This window comes from Canis lupus, chromosome 29 (assembly GCF_048164855.1).
Source record: "Canis lupus baileyi chromosome 29, mCanLup2.hap1, whole genome shotgun sequence".
Lineage (NCBI taxonomy): Eukaryota > Metazoa > Chordata > Mammalia > Carnivora > Canidae > Canis > Canis lupus.
Window position 1 is genome coordinate 17,085,872 of NC_132866.1, and position 19,381 is coordinate 17,105,252.

The window sequence follows — 19,381 nt, forward strand, 5'->3', positions numbered from 1 at the left end:
AATATTGTATTGGAAAAAATCATTTCCAACTCTGAGACCCTTTATGAACAATCTGATCTAATGCTGCCTTTAATCAAGATAATTCAAGATCAAAAGTTGACCCCCCTGTTTGTTGAGGAATGAGGACCAGGAGGGACAAGTTCCTGGCTCTAGACATCACCTCCCTTTGGGACTCGCACAGCCTCTCTCTCTCTGAACCTCCCGCAAGAAGGCTGAAGCTGTGAGCCCTCCTGGGGGGTGTCTGCATTTGACCGGGAGTCCGAGAGGCTGACCACATTCAGGGGCCATAATGGAAGATTCTCACTGGGGATTCAGGGGTTGGGAGCGCTCTACAAATTTGAGTCTGATGGCCTTCCAAAAATACATCAAGCAGGCAACTGCTTCTCTCTTCTAGAAGGCTACACAAGGCCAGGTCTTTCTCTCTCTTGCCCCAGACAGTAGTAATAGTAGCTAATGTTCATGGAATAAACAGACCCCCTAGTGGTAAACACTGTCCCAAAGCACTTCAATCTCATCCAGGCCTCCCAGTGTCTTAGTCCCATTTTGCAGCTAAGAAAACCAAATCTTAGAGACGTTCTTTCATTTGCCAACCCGCCCCCCCCTCCCTTCCAGGAAGCCGTCAGCCAGGGCCCAGACCCAGACTGGCTGGCATCAGAGTTCTTCTTGATCACGATGCTTGGTGGCTCCCAGGAAAGGGTCCTTTCTGACCCAATGGTCCCACCCACCTGTCGCTACTACCGAGGTCTGGTCACTGGAAAACAGGAAAATAGCAGGGAAGCAGGGTGAGGGGCGAGACTGAGGAGGCCAGAAGTGGGTGAAATTTAAGTAAGTGTGCAGGGGACATGGCTCTTCCCCGTCTGCCTTTACTGGGCATTCCCTCGGCCCTCATTGCCTAGGAGTTTACAAGGGCATACGCTCTCTCAGGTGAGGCTCACTCAGGCCAGTTCCAGAGTGTTCCTCTTCCCCTGACACACTGGGCCAGGGACCCGCATCAAAATCTTTCAGATCTTTTTTTTTTTTTTTTTTAAGATTTATTTATTTATGTGGAAGAGAGCACACATGTGAGCAGGAGAGGCAGAGGGAAAGAGAACCCCAAGCAGGCTTCACACTGATCACGTAGCCCAATGTCAGGCTCAATCTCACGACCCTCAGATCATGACCAGAGCCGAAATCAAGAGTCAGACACTCAACCGTCTGTGCCACCCAGGTGCCCCAAATTCTTTCAGATTTTGAGGGAAAGAGGCGGGAGCCTGAGACTCTGGGCCCCAGGAGCTGTCCAGGGCTCTGTGATCACACCTACCCCATCCCTCCCCACCACCCCCTACAAGAGAGCATCACCAGGCAGGCCCCCACACCCCCGTGGGGATATAGCACACCTACATTTTCCAAAGGGCCTCACCACCTACAAGACACTTTCTCTCTCTTTCTTTCTTTCTTTCTTTCTTTCTTTCTTTCTTTCTTTCTTTCTTTCTTTCTTTCTTTCCTTTTTAGATTTTAATTTATTTCACAGAGGGAAGGGGACAGAGATAGAGAGAGAACACAAGCAGGGAGAGCGTCAGGCAGAGGGAGAGGGAGAAGCAAGCTCCTGGCTGAGCAGGGAGCCTGACACCGGGCTGGATCCCAGGGCCCTGAGATCATGACCTCAGCTAAAGTCAGACACTTAACCGACTGAGCCACCCAGGCGCCCCTACAAGACACTTTCAAGGTCAATTTCTCCTTTGCTATTTGTGATTGGATGAGGCCGGCCTATATAAGGAGCATGCCTTTTGCAGAAAGGAAAAATTAATTCAAACATTCTGGAGTTTGGCTCAGGCCAGTCAGCCCAGCTGGACATAAAGCCTGGTTGCTGGACTCACAATCCAGTGCTCATTTTACTGCAAGAGCGCCATGCAGCCTCCCGGCCCAGCCCCATTCCCCAGGAGGCCTAGTTTCTCAGCCGCAGATGATATCAATTGGTCCCTGGAAATGTGTCAACCCCTGAGACCAGAAGACAAGTGCCAAGAAGAGAAAAATACTTGAGATTCCTGTTAAGGAACAACGCTGGGTTTGACCTGGATAACCCCAGAGAATAAGGAGAAAATAATCATGTCAGACATTACATAATCCGGGAAGACACAGACGGAAGCTGGAGCTGGGAGAAAGACCACGGGTGAGATTTCAAAGGGGGCACCTCTCCCCAGGGGAGGGCTGCGGGGGGCAGGGCCGCTGGCACAGGCGGACCGAGCGGTTGCCACCTGCCGGGCTCGGGGCAGTATTACTGTGGATCCTTGCCACCACGGCCCCACGGCCTGGGCATCATGAGCCCTGGTCTGCAGGCGAGGAAACTGAGGCACCGTGATCTCATCTTCCCAAAGCAGGGCTGAGATGCCCCCGGGTTCTCCCTCCGACGGGGAGCAGGCTGCATGGGGCAGCGTGCCGTCGGGGGTGAAAGTTCTGAGAGCCAAAAAGTGGAAACCCCCCAAATGTCCATGAACCGGTGAACGGAGTAGAATAAAACACCGCGGGCCCAGGCCGTGGAACCCCACACAAGCCTCAGAAGGACAGGGGGGCCCCGGGTGGCTCAGCGGCTGAGCGTCTGCCTTTGGCTCAAGTCAGGATCCCGGGGTCCTGGGATCGAGTCCCGCGTCGGGCTCCCCACAGGGAGCCTGCTTCTCCCTCTGCCTGTGTCTCTGCCTCTCTCTGTGTCTCTCGTGAATAAATAAATAAATAAATAATCTTTTAAAAGAACAGAACTTCGGATACACACTACGGCATGGACGCGCCAGGTCTCACATTCTCCACCGGCTGACATGGCCCCTACAGGGGAACACCCCTTCTTGGGGGCAAAAAAATTTCTTAGGTATGAACAATGGTTTGTGGCCCTCCAAAGTTCCCCTCCCCCCAACAAAATCGTCTTCCTTAGTATCTAATTCTTTTTATTTATTTATTTATTCATGAGAGACACACAGAGAGAGGCAGAGACGTAGGCAGGGGAGAAGCAGGCTCCCTGCGCGGAGCCCCATGCGGGACTCGATCCCGGGACCCCGGGATCACGCCTTGAGCTGAAGGCAGAGGCTCAACCGCTGAGCCACCCAGGCACCCCCTAATTCTGTCCTTAGGGAGACGTGTCGACATGTCCCGACTCGGGGCACACGGGGATGACAGGGGGAGAGCGCAGCCTCCGGTGCCCAGTGGGAGACGTCAGACGCCAAAGAGTGTCCAGTGTCAGGCTCTGGGATGTGAAAGGTGAGCAAAGGGGGATGCGGACAGAAAGTGAATTAGCGGGTGTCCGGGGCTGGGCCTGGGAACAGGGAGTGACTACAGAAGAGGACGCACCTCTGTGGGGTGATGAAAATGTTCTAAAACTGAATTGTGGTAAGTGGTTGCACAACTCTGTAACTTTCCTCAAAGTCCCTGAATTGTACACTTGAAACAAGTGAGTTCTCTGGTACTTAAATTATGTTTCAGTAGAGCCGTTTGCTATTTTTATAAAAAGGAAGAACACGGGCTTGGGACTTTGAGAGGCCTGGTCCCCCTGTGCCCGCCCTCCCGGCCCCCACTCTGGGGGCTCCCCCCCAGCCTCCGTGTGCTGGTCTGCAAAAGGGAGCCGAGGCCAGAGCTCTGGGAGGCCTCGAGCACTGTGATGTGAGGGTCTGGGGGAGCCGGGTTCCAAGCACTAAATCTGAGACAGACACAGAATTCCTTCTGGAACCTTCCAAGCTCCGGTGAAAGAACACCTCATTGAGAGGCCTCCCGTGACTGTCCCCTCACTGTCAGGCAGGCCGTGGGCTTGGTTCCCCGCAGCACTGACTGGATCTCCAGTGGCCCTTTCTTTTCCGTGCTGGTTGTCTGTCTCCACGCACCCCCCCCCCCGGAATGTGAGCCCCGCTTGGGAGGTGGCCCTGCCCGGGCACAACACGGTGTGAAGCTGTGAGCCCTGCTTATTGCCTCTAGTGCTCTGAACACCCAATGAACACAGGCATGTGAGCTACGCTCATTCACCCAAAAGTGACACATTTCTGGAAACTTCTTCCCCCTCCCGCTCCGCCAAAAGACTTCTCTATCAGGTGTGTGCCGGGGTGGGCAGTTCTAGGAAAACGTTTGCTTTAATTCCATCGATCCATTGGCCCCACAGGCCTGCTGGACTGACTCTGACCACGGGGATGGTGAGCGCTGGGGACCCTACTGACGACACATGCAGGGGCTTGTCCCCACTCAAGCACATACCTCGGTTTTGGGGTGACGGTGGGGACCGCAAGCAAGAACCTCATGGGGGTTTGTGACCAAAACAGGGCCACGCTCCTCTGACGCTCCGTGTGAAATGAGCCTGGGGACTGTGCCCCTTCCCCGCTCCACACACCCACACCCTCCCAAAGCTCCTGCCCTCCGGGATTGCAGGCCAGGAGGTGACAGGGAATCTTCAGGAAACTGAGAACAGACAGGGAGGTGGAAGCAGGGAGGCAGGGGGCCTCAACAGCTGCTCTAGGGACAGTGAATTGTGAAACTGGAACTGGGCGGGGCCTGCGCAAAGCGAGCCGCAGAGATAGATAAATAAGTAAACAAACAATATGAGACAAAAGCTCCCTGCCCGGCCCCCCAGGCCAGGGTCACCATGTCCTTGGAGCACAGGTGAAGGTGAGGCACAGAGCCAAGGGTGGGGGGCCGGCAAGCCTGCAGGCAGGGCTGTGAGGGGTGCACGCTGAGGCTGTGTGCTCAGCGGGCTTCTAGGGGTGGTTTTTCCAGTGTGTGCGTGTGTGCGTGCGTGCGTGTGTGTGTGTGTGTGTGTACTCGAGAGAGCGAGAGGAAAGAGCAAGCTCAGCTATCTACTACGAACCACAACATCCTTACACATCCGCTCTGAAAACAGGGTGTCGGCCAGCCAGGGGCCCAGGAGACCAAGCTCCTATTCTCCGAAGAGTGTGGCCCTTAAAGAATAAAATCGAGAAGGGAGCGGCCCAGGGAAAGGAGCTAATTACACCTACCAAGTGACAAATCACTTGGAAAACATAAATAACGTTTTCAAGGACACTCCTCCACTAACGAAGCTAAAGTGTTTTTCTTTCAAACCCCAGCAAGAAAATCCCAGGGATGAAACAAACTTCGCTTATTTTAGTTTCTACTCAATTACCTGTTAATGGAAAAAATCTGGCCCCGACCGTAATGAGGCGGGCATGAGCTCACTGGCGCGGGGGTCGGCGCTGTCAGGGAAGGCCGCAACAAGCCGGGCATTTATCTGCGTCTCTATAACCCTTTTCAAACTCGCTGTCAGGGAGCCCACGCCGAGCAGGCCGGAGAGGAAGGACTTGGAACCTGCTGCAGGCCTCGGAGGCCCTCTGGGAAAAGGAAAATTGTTGTTGGCAAGTCTGCCTGGCTCCAGAAATTGATCCAGTGCCCCCCACTTGTCCGAGCAGCAGCAGACAGAGCTAAGAATTTTGTTATAATTAAATAGAGTGCTGATTGGTTGCTGGAGGTGGTCTTGAAACTGGTGTTTAAAAGCAGAGAACAACGGTTACTATTCATAGGAAAAGCCCAGAGTCTTAAAAATCCATCTGTTTCATTCCCAAATTTAGGCCAAAAAAATGCTCACTTGCTGTCTTTAAAAATACCACCTGCTTTGCGATGTTGTATAATGTGCCATTATATAAGGTGGAGGGGGGCGGAGGGGAGGGCAGGGTGGGAGGATGCGGCGGGGTGGGCCCAGCCCCTTTCTGAGAACAGAGGCGGTCTGCAGAGGCCAGGCTGTCTCCTCCCAAGGCCAAGCCGTCCTCCTCAGAGGCCCAACGTGGGCCTTGAGGCACCAGGGTGGGGAGAGAGAGAGTGAGAGAGAGAGAGACTTAACCAGCATCACCTCAGCAAGCTGCACTCAAGAGCCCCCCCAACAATGCCAGGCCCTGGCAATTAGACATCTACCTTCCACCCACCTGACCTCCAGGGCCCAACATCTGGGGCTTGCACCCAGGCCTGGTTGGAGCTGTGATCTCACACCACTGTTCACCACAGCTGTGGTACCAGTGAGGTCACGGCTCCTGGAACCAAGGGAGGAGAAGCATCCAGGCCCCCTCAGCTCGCTGGCAGGATCCGTTAGTACCCTCCTGCCACACACCACCCTAACCCCTGGGTCTGGCAGCCACAGGACACAAGGGCTCTAATGGGACAGCCCTGTTTCTCCCAAGTGGGCAGAGGTCCCAGTCCAGCCTAGTCCCAACAGCTTTTTCCAAACCTCACAGAAATGTCAGGGCTCAGTTTCTCCTGAATATTCTCATTCACAGGTTCAGTGAAGAGAATTAATCGGCCCTGTAGTCGTAGGCCGAATTTGAGCCACTTTTCAGCTGACCCATGCTGAACACGTTCTTAGCTCCTTCCTATGACAATGGAAACAGAGAGACTGCCATCAGAGTGTTTGGGTGCGGAACAAAAAAAAAATAGTACAAGCTGTGCTAGAAGCCGGGGAGCCTAGTACGGTGCGGGGCATGTTGGAGGTGCCCACATAGATCTGGCTGCCCCGTACACTGGTCCTCCATCACAGTGGAGTCACAAACCTGGACACTGACCCAAGATTGAGAACAAGCTTCGGGGTTGGTGGCAGGATGAAAATTCCCCCACACTGAAGCCAGCCAGTGGAGAATTCAAGGCAGCAGGTAGTTACTAGAAAGATCCTGGTCTAGACTGGGAGGAATCATGGCATTTGGCCTAGACCCTGCCAGCACCCAGCTGTGTGGCTTCAGGTGTAAAGACACCCTTGGGACCCCTTCCCTGGGCTTCACTTTCCTGGGTCTGGTCCTTCTTCCAGTTCTTAGAGACCAAGCAGTCTGATTCCACTTAGAGCAGCTGCTTTTGCCTTCAGAGCTCTCCAGAAATTCCTACCCAGAAGGACAGAACTTACATGTCTACACACCTTCCTCTTGGGAGTTCTGATGCCCCAAGGAGGACGGGGGCTAAACAACGAAGCCTCCACACCCTGACACCAAAAGTAGGCTTCAATTTCCCTAGCTTGACCACAGTTTCCCATTTACTGCCCCCGCCACACACCACCCCGTCAATCCTTGCACCCTGAAAAGCAAATATAGATAGCAGAGTGGTTCCTAGCAGTGTATTCTGTGAAAAGTTATTCATAAGAATTTAATCTGTTTTATTATAATTATATTATTATATTATATTATTATATTTATTATAATTTATCCTTAGAGGCCATTCCAGAAGCCCTACTTCATCTACTCTCTTCACTGTGAATTTCCTTCCATACTTGATCTCATTAGGCAAACAGGAATTTCAGTGATGGGGTAAGCAGTGCAGAGCTTGTTTTAAGTAGCAACCACACTGCCTTTAGAACCCAGAGGAAGTTAGTACTGTGTAACCTCGATTCGTCATAATTCCATAAATCAAATGAGTAGGGGGCATTAAAATTTTTTTCAAAAGGCTTGTTTCATGACTTTTAGCCATGACGACTCCATCCTCAGGCCCCATGCCATAGACCACATGGTAACCATAGCTACAGTGTTTTATTACCTGCTCCATGCAAGCCACAACCTAGAGGCCTTTTGTCCCCCTTGCCCATCCAATATCATTTGCAACATCTCAGTGCAACAGAGAATACATCATCTAAGACAACAATCCAGAGGAATCTTGAGGGCATTGCATGAGAACTACCCTTCTATGGTATGAAAGCCACAATTTATCCATCCTACTATTGACAGACAGTTAGGTGATATCCAGTTTTGGGCCCTTATGAATGAAGCTGCTATGGTCATCTACCAAAGTTAAACATATGCTATTTGGATATCCTTTTCTGTCAATTACCCACTCCCAGTTTTTTGGCTTTGTTTTTGCCTACATTCAATTGATTAAGCTTTCTTTTCTTGTGATTTGTTAGGAATTTTTTATACTTCTGGATATTAGACCTTTGTCAGATAAATGTGTTGTGAATATTATCTAGACTGTAACTTGCCTTTTCACTCTTGAAATGAGTTCCTGAGAAATAGTCCCCACAACCAAAGACTAGAAAAGGATATTCTTAATTTGATAACATGAATCTATAAAAACTTATAGCTGATACTATTCTTAATGGGAAATAGGGAATGTGTTTCCTTGAGTTCAGAAGAAAGACAAGGAATCCTGATATCACCACTCTTATTCAACATTCTATTGGAGGCTCTTGCCAGCACAATAAAGGAAAAAAAAAAAAAAAAAGCAAGGGAGAGAGTATACAGATTGGAAAGGAAAAAATAAGGTTGACAGTATTTGCAGATAATATAATTACAGAAGTAGAAAAATCCAAAAGAAGCTATAGCTAATATGCTAGAGTTTATATGTGAATTTAGCAAGGCTGTTGAATAAAAAGGTCAATATATAAAATTTAAATATAATTCTATATACTTGCAACGATCAATCAGAACACAGAAATTTAAAAATACTATGTATGGCAATTTCAAAAAACATCAAATATCTAGGAGCAAATGTAATGAAAAACCTCTATATGTGAAACATTTGCTATGGGCTGAATTGCATCCCCCCACCCCTACTCCTAAATAGGTAATTAAAGTAAAAGAAGGTCATATGGGTGGGCCTTAATCCTATAAGCATGGTGTCCTTATCAGAAAAGAATTGGATTCAGACACACACAGAGGAAAGACCATGTGAGGACACACAAGAAGGCACCCATTGGCAAGCCAAGGAGAGAGATTTTGGAGGAAACCAAACCTGCCAATGACTTGATCTTATTCTCCTAGCTTCCATACCATGAGAAAATTAACTTCTGCTGTTTAAGCCATCCCATCTATGGCATTTTGTTATGCAGACCTAGCAAACTCATACAATATTGTCAAGGGAAATTAAGAAATACACAAATAAATGAAGAGATAGACCATGTTCATGGATAGAAGAACCAATATTGTTAAGATGTCAGTTCTCCCCAAATTAAAGATTTTATTTATTTATTCATGAGAGACACACACAGAGAGAGAGAGAGAGAGAGAGAGAGTCAGAGACACAAGCAGAGGGAGAATCAGGCTCCATGCAGGGAGCCTGATGTGGGACTCGATCCTGGGACTCCAGGATCAAGCCCTGGGCTGAAGGCAGGCACTTAACCACTAAACCACCCAGGCATCCCTCCCCAAACTATTACGACAGATTCATCACAATCATAATAAAAACTCCAGCAATTTGTATGTTTGTGTATGTGTGTAGGGAAATTCACAAGCCAATACTAAAATTGATATGGAAATGCAAAGGGCCCGGAAGTCATAATAAGCTTGATGGAGAACAAAACTGAAGGACTTAAATGCTACATAGCAAAATGTATTACAAAGATACAATAATTAAAACAGTGTGGTATTGGCACCAAGGTAGAAAGTGACTGGTGTCATCATGTCAGTAAACAGATCCACTATCACACTGTCATTTGGATTATGCTAGGTCAACCAGTTGTACATGTAGAAGAAAATGAACTTGGAACGCCAGCCTCATCTCGTACACCAAAATCAATGCCAAGAGGATCACAGACCTAAATGAGAAAAGTAAAATAAAGCCTCTGAAAGAAAAGGGAGGAGGAGAATGTGTTCATAAATTTGAAGTGATAAAATATTTCTTAGATGGGATTGAAATACACTAACCATAAAATAAAAGATAGATAAAGTCAGCTTGATTAGAATGATAAACTTTTGCTCATCAAAAGACACCCTTAGAAAGGGTTCCATTTAGTCATTAACAATTTTTTTTGAGCACTTACCAGGTATCTGACTCTAACTCTGCAGTAGAGTGGGAAGCAAAGAGACACCATCTCTACCCTCCAGAAGCTTGATTTCTAAAGCAGGGGTTGGCAGACCTTTTTTCTGTGAAAAGCCTAAGAGTAAATATTTTAGGGTTTATAGGCCACGAACTATCTCTGTGGCAAGTAATTCTTCTCTTTTTTGTCCTTCTCCCCCTTCTTTAGCAACTCTTGAAAAAAATGTAAAATTGTTCCTCTCAGCACCACAAAAACAGGTCAGAGGCCCGGTATGGCCTGCAGGCTATAATCTGATAATCGCTGGCCTGGAGAGAAAGGAAGAATGACAATAAGCAGAAAAACAAATAGGCATATAATTTCATAAATGTGTGTGTGACATACACAAGGAAGTGTTACAAGGACAATAAAGGGGTGTTCAGATAAAGAAAAAAAAAGGCACAGTAAGGAAGATGTGAGTTAGATCATTAGTGCTCATCCTGCTTTTCAACATTTCCCAGCCTCCTTTGTTAGTTAGGTCCACTTCACAACTGCGTTCTGCTCAACAGAAGATGGGCAGAAGTGATGTTTATCACTTATATGTCTAAAAAATGTCCTGATCATCTTCCTTTCTCTCCCTCTTCTATGAGGCTGAGAGAAGTCTCTGAGATGGCTGAGAAGCAATCCTTTACTGTGTTAAGCCATTGATATTTTAGGGCTTGTTATTATAGCGTAGTCTAGCCACAACTGCCTAATATAGGAGATTCCATTTAAGCCAAAATATAAGAAAGGGCAAAGCAATAGCTCCTGAGGTTTCTTTTATTTGTTTTTCTATTGAGTTTCATTTTGTTTTTAAAATGCCCTTGATCCCCTAAACTGATTACCTAATTTATCAATGGGTTGTGACCCATCATCTCAGAAACATATATGATATAATAATACATACGCTTCTAATTTTCTCCCAATTCTAGGATTGTATGTATTTTAGCACGGAGTCCAAAATAGCTCATCCATGTAGTTATCAACTATCTTTATAGTTATTTCATGCACAGAAACAAACAAACAAACAAAAGGTACCCAATAACAACTCCTGTACATTGACAGAGAAAATACCTGGTGGTCTCTTTGCAAAAGCCTTTCACAAAGTCCATGAATCAAACAAGCTCCACCCTCTGTCCCTCGCCAGCTACCCAGATGGTCTGCGTCTTCAGTGATGCAGGCTCCTGGGCTTCAAACCCTAGGCTTGCTGTTTCCCAGATATGTGCCTTTGAGGAAGCCACTTAACCCTCCCTGGGCCTCACTCTCTACATTTGTAAAATGAACATAAAAGCAATTTCTATCCCATGAGGATTACGTAAGTGAGAAACACAGGTGGAGTTTCTAGCACATTCTCTTGTCCTTATCCTTGTATAAAGCCACTTTCCAGATGAGCAGCTTATCCAGGCCTTGAGAATGTTGGCCCCTTTTTCCTTAAGGAAATGTCCTTAATTCCTTAAGGATTCTGTCCTATAAGACATTGCAGGACTCAGCTCAGAGGGAAAAATGGACACCAGGCTTACTTTACACAGACCTGTAAAGTGCCAGAGCCTAGAACGGTACCTGGTACAAATCGGTGTTCAAGGACTAGTTGCTCAATCAACCAATGAATCAATGGGCTTACTCACAGCTCAGATCAAGTGTACGCGCACAATGCCAGCTTAAAAAATTCCCAAACTCCAGAGTCAGAATTTGCCAATGCTGCCCATCAGACCTATGCCAGGGTTCAGGCAGGCCTCTGCCATTGCCACACGCCTGGGAATGCTGGACCGGATATGAAATGGGAGGTGAAGAAGCCAACCACAGAAGGGAATCCTTTAGAAAGTCACTTCTATGGCCCCATTTCCTAGTGATTCCCAACCGTGGCTTCTGGTACTTGGCCTTCAACCACCATTCACAGGAGACTTTTTGGCTATTCCTTAGTTTCTTTCCACAGGACTTTAATTAAAAACACATTTCCATACCACAAAAAGCACTCCAGTTAGAGCTGTGGCTCCCCAAAGGCCAGGAGCCATTTTCATGGAGCCATCATGTTTCAGGTGGGATGGATGACTGTGTGTGAGTCACAGAGCCCTGGGGTCCCTCCACTCTACCACAAGGATGTGTCATCCACATCTAGGTATCTCACCCTCTAGCCGGGGGTTTGAAGAGCAGGGCTAGCAGAATCTCGAAGAGAAATAAAAGAAATAGCTAGGGCAGGCCTTCTACTTTTACAATAATACTAAACACTCTGATTTACTATTCCAGGCACTCTGCATTCTAGCCTCATAAGAATCTGAAAAAGTGTACCACTGTCACCGCTCGTTAGCTGAGGAAAAGGAGGCTCAGCATGCTGGAAGACGTGCCCAAGGACGCAGAGTGTGGGAGTCTGATGTTGGAGTCTCCAAGCTCAGATTCTCTCCACTGTTCCTTGGTTTGTCCTCTCTTCAAATCCTAGATCCAGATAAAAGGCATCCTGATCCTACAACCGCTTTCTACCTGGGCCTGTCCAAAACCACCACCACCCGCAGTACAACTACCCATTCTTGAGGGTTCTGTGCTAAGACTCTGCAGTCTCCCAGAATTAGCAAATTCTTCTGTAGGGGGCTAAATGGTGTCCCCCACTCCCCAAATATATTTCCCTGTTCAAATCCGAATCCTAGAACCTATGCTGTTTTATATGGCAAAAGATGGAATTAAGCTAAGGATCTAGAAAGAAGTGGCTCATCCAGGATTATCCATAGACCCTAAATACATGACTCATACCTTCTAAGGTGAGAGGCACGGGAAGTTTCCAGACAGACACACAGGAGGCAGGGATGTGAAGATGGAGACAGAGATTTGAGTGATGTGGCTATGAGACCAGAAATGCCCAGGATGGGCAACCAACAGAAGCTGAGAGGGCCTCCAGAACCTCCGAGGGGAGCATGCCCACCCCACACCTGGATTCGACTCCCAGCCTCCGGACCTGTGAGAGCTATTGCTGGTAGCCACCAAGTTTATGTTTTGTTACAGCTGCCACAGGAAGCTATCCCCTCTCCTAACAGGCCGACTTATTTGGCCAGGTCCCATCAGAGGTCAGGAGTGATGTGGCTCAGAGATTCAGAGTCACGAGCTCCTAGATGTGGTCTCATGGTCTCTTAGTAACAACAAATCCACAGATGGATAGAATCAATTAGAAGATGCTCAGATTGAAAATAAACTCTTGAGGTCGGAAGAAACCAAACAGCTGGAGAGAGTGTTGAACTTGCCCGGCATCTGGGAGACTGGAACCTGCCCTATCCAGAAAGATAGGCTTGGGGGTAAAGAAGGCCCATGTTAGGGTGGGAAGAGCCTCAGAGTATTGCTAGAATGTAATAAGGCAGTAAACATGAGGCTAGGTGATCCGTAATTTGAATTTTTAAAAAGTGATCGTCACTCGGGACGCCTGGGTGGCTCAGCAGTTGAACATCTGCCATCAGCTCAGGGGGTGATCCTGGGTTCGGTATCAAGTCCCATATTGGGATCCCTGTGAGGATCCTGCTTCTCCCTGTGTCTCTGTCTCTCTCATGAATAAATAAATAAAATCTAAAAAAAAAAAAAAGTGATCTTCACTTGAGCTGGCTGATGACAGAGAGATCGTCCCCCCCGCCCCCCCGACCCGGTATTTTGGTTTTTTGTTTTGCCTTTGTAACAAGGGCGCTGAGCTCCCTTCTGGGATGGCTGAAAGGATTAGGAAAGACAGACAACTTGGGAGTCCCAAGAACACAAAATTTGGAAGTGCTCTGGAAAGTTGCCATTCCCTTGGTTCTCAAAAAGACAAATGTTGAGTTGGCTGGCGTCACTTATTCCTTCCTTCAAAAAATATGTATCAAGTACCCTCCATGTGCCAGGCATTGAAACAGGGCCTTAGTATGGAGCAAGGAACATAAAAGCCAGTTCCGTCCCCTTGGAGGGTTCTCTAGAGCAATGGTTCTCAACTGGGCGTGATCTTGCCCCTGGGGAGATATTCAGCAATGTCTGAAGCCACTTCTGGAGGTCAGAGTGCTGGGGGTGCTACTGGCATCTAGTGGGAAGAGGCCAGGGATGCTAACATCTGACAATGCATAGGCCAGCCCCCCAAAACAAAAGGTCTCAATGGTGGCAAGTGGCACTACTAGTGGCCTAACCAGGCCACATCCACCAACAGAACGGTGGGTGAGCAGATCCAGGGAGGGAAAAACAGGAAGGTGGAAGAGCACACCACATCACCCACTATCGTCTACACCGACATCTATGCTCAGACCCGAAAGATGAGGCAAGAAGTGGGGCTGCAGCAGCAGAGCAGAACCTTCCAGGAGAGGGGAAGGTGTGTGGGTGAGTGTGTGGGGCGAACAAGGACACCCTTCAAAAGGACTGTCCCCCTTTTGGGGAGAAGGACCATCTTAATGACACAAGGAGGCATAACGTAGTGTTAAGAGCTCGAGTTTGAGTCAGACCTGAATTTAAATCCCACCCAACTAGCTGTGCAGACTTGGACAAGACACAGACTCAGAGTTTCTAAACTCAGTTTTAAAATAAAGCGGGGGGGTCGGGGGGGAATAATATTGACCTCAGGTGGTACGGTTAGCAATAAATGAGAAGAGACACATAAATGACTTGGCACACTGCCACCAAGAACAGATATTGTTCTGATTTGTGTTTTCAGAGGTCACTCTGGGCCCAGTGTGCAAAATAAAATGGGGAAGGACAACCAGAATTGTTCCTCTCTGGGAATACAAAGCAAACAAAAACAAAATACTGAGATTTCACGGAACAAAAACTAGCTTGAGCAAAGCACGGCTTCCAAGGAGCTCTAAAGTCCTTGATGACAACTCTGTGCCGCCCTAAGTGACAACAACAACACGAACAGCTTCCAGGCCCATCGAAATCGTGTCCTTTGAAGGTACAGTTGTCCTAGATAAGTGGAACATACCCGGGTCGCCACCACTCTCCGAAAGTGGAGCGTTCTTAGGAAACCCTTATAAGAAGAAATTTGGGGGTAAAATGAACCATGAATTTACATGGAAAATTTTTGAGCGTTCCCACACCCCAAAATAACCTCCCTTAGCCTTGTCGGATACCTTGGGGCACATCTTGCTTACAGGTGCACAAAATAAATGGAGAGCAGCCCAGATGCACCCGGACACGGTTCTGAGCGCTGGCGGCTAGCTGGACGCCGAGGTGCTGAGTGTCGCTGCTGGGGCCACTCACCGTCTCCGGGCACGCCGCCTCTGGAGTGGCTCGCTGCGAGACATATCCTCAACGCTATCTTGGCTTTTCACCTCTTTCTGGTAAAAGCGAAAATCCTCTTTGGATTTCTTTCAGTGAGTAAAAAGGGGCTGAGATCCTTCATAAAAGCAAAGGGGCATACCGCAAACTTTGAGAGTAGCGGGGGCATACAGGTGCACCCATCCACCCTCATCAGCACGGAGAACGACCACAGCGGAAACCTCAGAAAGATCTTTATTGCGGCCCCTGGTTGGTAATGATGATGATGCACCTGCACCCTCACCAGGGTACAGCCGCACAACTTGAGTCCCACACACAGAGCAAGACTCCTCAGTACGAGCCGCTCAGTGATTCACCTTGATCCTGTTTTCTACAAACCTTCTTGCTCAACATCTGCTCGGTGTCATTTCGACACCCTGGCACCTCTCCCTGCGTGCGACTCTTAGAAGTTAGAATCCTTCCACATCAGTGGTCCTTCAATGGTAACAAGGTGGGGTCTTAAATCCATTCCTGGACAACCAGGAGTCATTAACCAGAAGTCAGTCCTTTCTGCCGATCACTGTGGGAAAGAAACCTAAGATCTACGGGCTGACTGTGTTCTAGCCAGAAGCGGGACATTCACTCTGTAACTGTGCTTTGCTCTCAGAAGTGAACCAGGTATGCAGGGATGTCAAACAGGCATCAAGAACGAGAGGAGGAGAAATCATGCCAACCCGTCGGAAGAATGCAAGACCACCGTTTGCCAGTCACGTGCCCACCCATCACCCGTATCAACCGCGGGGTCAGGTCTCAAGATCCAGCCTGGGAATACGGTTCCTCTCGGTGAAGGCGGGTTCGGCTTCCCCAATGGTAAAATCCGAATCACAGAAACAAGTGGCCAGCCTTGATCTGCACATACTAAGTTGCTTTTATTAATCCAGAACGGCATGCTACAGATACTGTACAGCATGAACATTTATTCATTACAAAAATGGCTTCCAAACCATTAAAAATGAAATTGGAATAAGAGCATAAAACGGAACAGTAACATCACAACTGTTAGGAAACATTCAAAGTATTCACAAAAAATGTTATAGTTAGCATTTTAATAAACCAGAGAAAAATTGGAGACAGTTTTACAATCGCTTCATGTCAACTACAATGGCACTGAATGAACAGGTTTCAGCTTTATACAGCATTTTGCAACATCAACATGCCTAGGTTTTTTTTATTTTTAAAGTTTGCCACCTCCTTGTATGTCATATGTGTACATAAAAGCGGCAGCTGGTTTTTCCTTTAAGAGTAATCTAATATACAGAATTTCGGCCCCTAAGGGTTTATACCTCTTCATTTAAAATGCTTTCTGGACAATCTGCTACCAAACACATCTTGTTATAGGTGACATTAAAACTACATACAAATCTACCTATGTAACATCACAGCAAAACATGATGAACAAAAATTACAGCATCAAAAAGAGGGAGAAAGCTAAAGTCACTGAGAATTTTGGCACATAACGTTTTGCACACAGTCAGGCCGTGTCCTAAGGGTACAGAGCTGCCGACTATGAGTTCAAAGGAGAAACAAACGGTGGTTCCCGCTACTGCTCACGCAGCGTCTCTAAAATTCCCTCACTCATTTTCAAGTCTTGTTTTACATGATGGCTTTTAAAGCAACTTTTGTTAATGCTACTGATCCTTTAATGCAACTAGTAATGTCCATTTGGCGGCATCTGGGTTTCATACAGCCAAAAAAAAAAAAAAAAAAGTCAAAAAGAGAAACAAAAAAATATATATACACATTTTTATATATAAACTTAAAAACCTTGTACAAATGAGTTGTTATATATAAGATGCTTATGCTAAGGGAAAAAAACTTTATACAGTTTCAAGAAAAAGGAAAACATATCTTAAAAGGGACAACGTACAGGTTCGACGAGCAATCTCTAAAGCAATAAATACTACTGGTCCAACAGCGTTGTGATTCCATTAATTGTTGAGTAGCATCCCCCTCCCCCCAAAAGAACAACACCATGGAACAAGGTATATTAACACATTTAACCCTTTGTTTCTGTACATTTAAACAATAACAAGTAACATCACAATTAAAGTTGTTTCACACAGAGAGAAAAAAAAAAAAAAGGAACGGCACTGCATTCGTCGTGCCCTTATGGTTTAAAAACCAGATGTAAAATGATTGGTTCGCAAGCTCGTATTTAATACAAATAATACAGAACCAACTCCTTGCTGGAGGGCTGCTTCAAAATTGCTTCTTCTTCTTCTTCTTCTTTTTTTTTTCCTTTTTGTTTTTTAATCAGTCTTTTAAAACTAAGCTATCCGAACTACATAACAGTTATGTATATATATATATTTTTTAAACGCTACAAAGACTTTAAACAGCTGTTGATAAAAATTTTGGTAGAATCATGAGGTTCTTTCTCTCATCTACATATTTAAAAGGAGAAATTGAAATAAGAATGGGTCAAATATTGACCAATGAACTCCATAAACATCAACTAATGTAGCCACGTGGCACAAAATTAAAAGAGTACAAAACAAAACCTTTGGGGTGGGTGGGGGGGGTGGGGGGGTGCGAGGGGCGGAGGGAGGAGGGCGAGGCCTCCCGCGAGCGGGCCGGGGCCGGGTAAAGCTATTCTAGAGACTTGGTCACGAGGGACAGCGGCTGCGGCTGCGGCTGCGGCTGGGGCTGGGGCTGCGGCTGGGGCTGGGGCTGCGGCTGGGGCTGGGGCTGGGCGCCGGCCAGCGCGCCGTGGGAATGTAAGGAAGAGGTCGACGGCTGTGCAAGCGCCGCGGGCGAGGGCAGGACGGGCGGCTGCAGGGCGGCGGGGGGCAGGTCCAGGGCCCCGTTGGGACACAGGCCGGGGGCCTTGCCGTGGGCGGCCTCGGCGAGCAGGAGCGCGGGCGGCGGAGGCATCAGGGACAGGTGGGCCAGGGGGTCGGGCTTCAGGGACAGCGACAGCGGCTGGGTCTGCTCAGTCTGTGGCTTGGCGTCTGGGGGGGGGGAGCCTAGCAGGTTGGGGGAGGGAGGAGGCGAGTCTAGTAAGCTTCCATCTGAAGAGGGTGGACTGAGGCAGCTGCCTTCACCTTGTATGTAGCGAACGCACTTTTTTTTTCTCCTAGAAACAGGGGGAGAGAGCGACGGGTGAGTACCGGGCAGGGATGCGGCGGGAGAGCCCCTACCCGGGGCGGGCCAGTGCCCAGTGCCCTGCGCCCTCTGTGCCCTCCGCGCCCTCCGCGCCCTCCGCCGGGGCCGGGGCCTGCTCTGCTGCCGACGGGCGGGCGCCGGGAGCCAGGAGCGGGGCACCGGCCCCTACCTACCTGCTCCCCCTGCCCGCTACGCACCCGCGACCCCGACCCGGCCCGGGGACCCGTGGGCGGCCCGGAGGGTGCAGACGGCGGCTGCGTCCCCGCGGGAGCGGCTGGGGAGCGGCTGGGGAGTGTGCGATCCCTCGTTTGGCTCAGACACTCCCTGGCCTGCCGGGCACAGGGCACATCTTCCCTCCGTTCCCACTGCCACCACCCTACTCCCAGTGGGGGGTGTGTCTGTGTGTGTGTGTGTGTGTGTGTGTGTGTGTGTGTGTGTGTGTGTGTCACAGAGAAAGAGAACTCAGTCCCCAGGCGCCTCCTATCAATATGAACCCCTCAGAGTGCTGACTGATGAGCCCACCCACAGAGCTGAAGGCAGTGCTAGCAAGAGGCCGAGAAGTTTTCACACCACTGCCACCATCACCACCACCACCACCACCACCACCACCACCACCACCACAGCCACCACCACCACCACAGCCACCACCACCTCCACCGCCAGGCTGCCGGCGCCCAGAGAGCTTTCGGGCTTGTCTGTTAAGAACCACACCAAATCAAGAGAGGTCAGAATCAGGTGAGAGGAGGGGAAGGGGGTGGGGGTGGGGGGAACAAAAATAAAACAAAATAAATAAAAAAACAAAACAAAACAAAAACAAAAACAAAAAAACAAAAATAAACCACCAAAAACAGGTAGAAGAGGATAAACCAAGGTGGGGGAGGGGGAAGAAAAAGAAAAACAGAAAATGATCCAAAGGAACGAGAATAACTGGTTGTATGGCCTGCAGGTTGTGGATTAAATTACGATCCAAACTTGATTTTTGTTTTTGGAAGATTTGGGGTCTTCCCCTCCCCCACCCCAGAGTGAGAAGGCTGGAAGGAGAGACAGTGAGGATGGGACTGTCGGGCATCCTGCCCTTGTCACTATGCCGAGGCCAGTCAACGGAGGGCGCAGCGTGTCACGAGGAAGTGACGACAAAGAAGAAGTGCCGGGGAGCCACAGCATGGAATTTCTGGGGTTTGGGTTATCGGGATTAGTGTTTAAGCCGGAAAGACTAAATTTCGCCCTGCACCAAAACCAGAATCCCCCCGCCCTACATTTCCCGTTTACATAAGAAATAGGGATGAGAATTTCAGACTCTGTTGCGTATCATCAAAG

The 19,381-nt window shown here is 48.4% G+C and overlaps 1 protein-coding gene and 1 long non-coding RNA gene across 50 annotated transcripts in view; one reads left to right on the plus strand and one right to left on the minus strand.

Moving 5' to 3' along the window:
* TCF7L2 (transcription factor 7 like 2) overlaps positions 1-19,381 on the minus strand; it is a 282,007-nt gene that overhangs the window by 66,979 nt on the left and 195,647 nt on the right. For 39 of the 49 annotated variants that reach the window (XM_072805299.1, XM_072805292.1, XM_072805291.1 and 36 more), the window contains one exon: positions 15,810-18,035. The exons of 5 other annotated variants lie outside the window; for them this stretch is intronic. In XM_072805299.1, the coding sequence (XP_072661400.1) occupies positions 17,549-18,035 (487 nt within the window). In that variant the 3' untranslated portion in view covers positions 15,810-17,548. Of the gene's footprint in view, positions 1-15,809; positions 18,036-19,381 lie in introns of those variants that run through there. 5 more of the 49 variants (XM_072805306.1, XM_072805302.1, XM_072805298.1 and 2 more) reach the window with 1 other exon arrangement.
* On the plus strand, positions 1,786-13,263 carry LOC140620852 (uncharacterized). Its single transcript, XR_012020581.1, has 3 exons — positions 1,786-2,149; positions 3,099-3,225; positions 11,960-13,263. It is a non-coding gene; the product is annotated as an uncharacterized lncRNA (long non-coding RNA).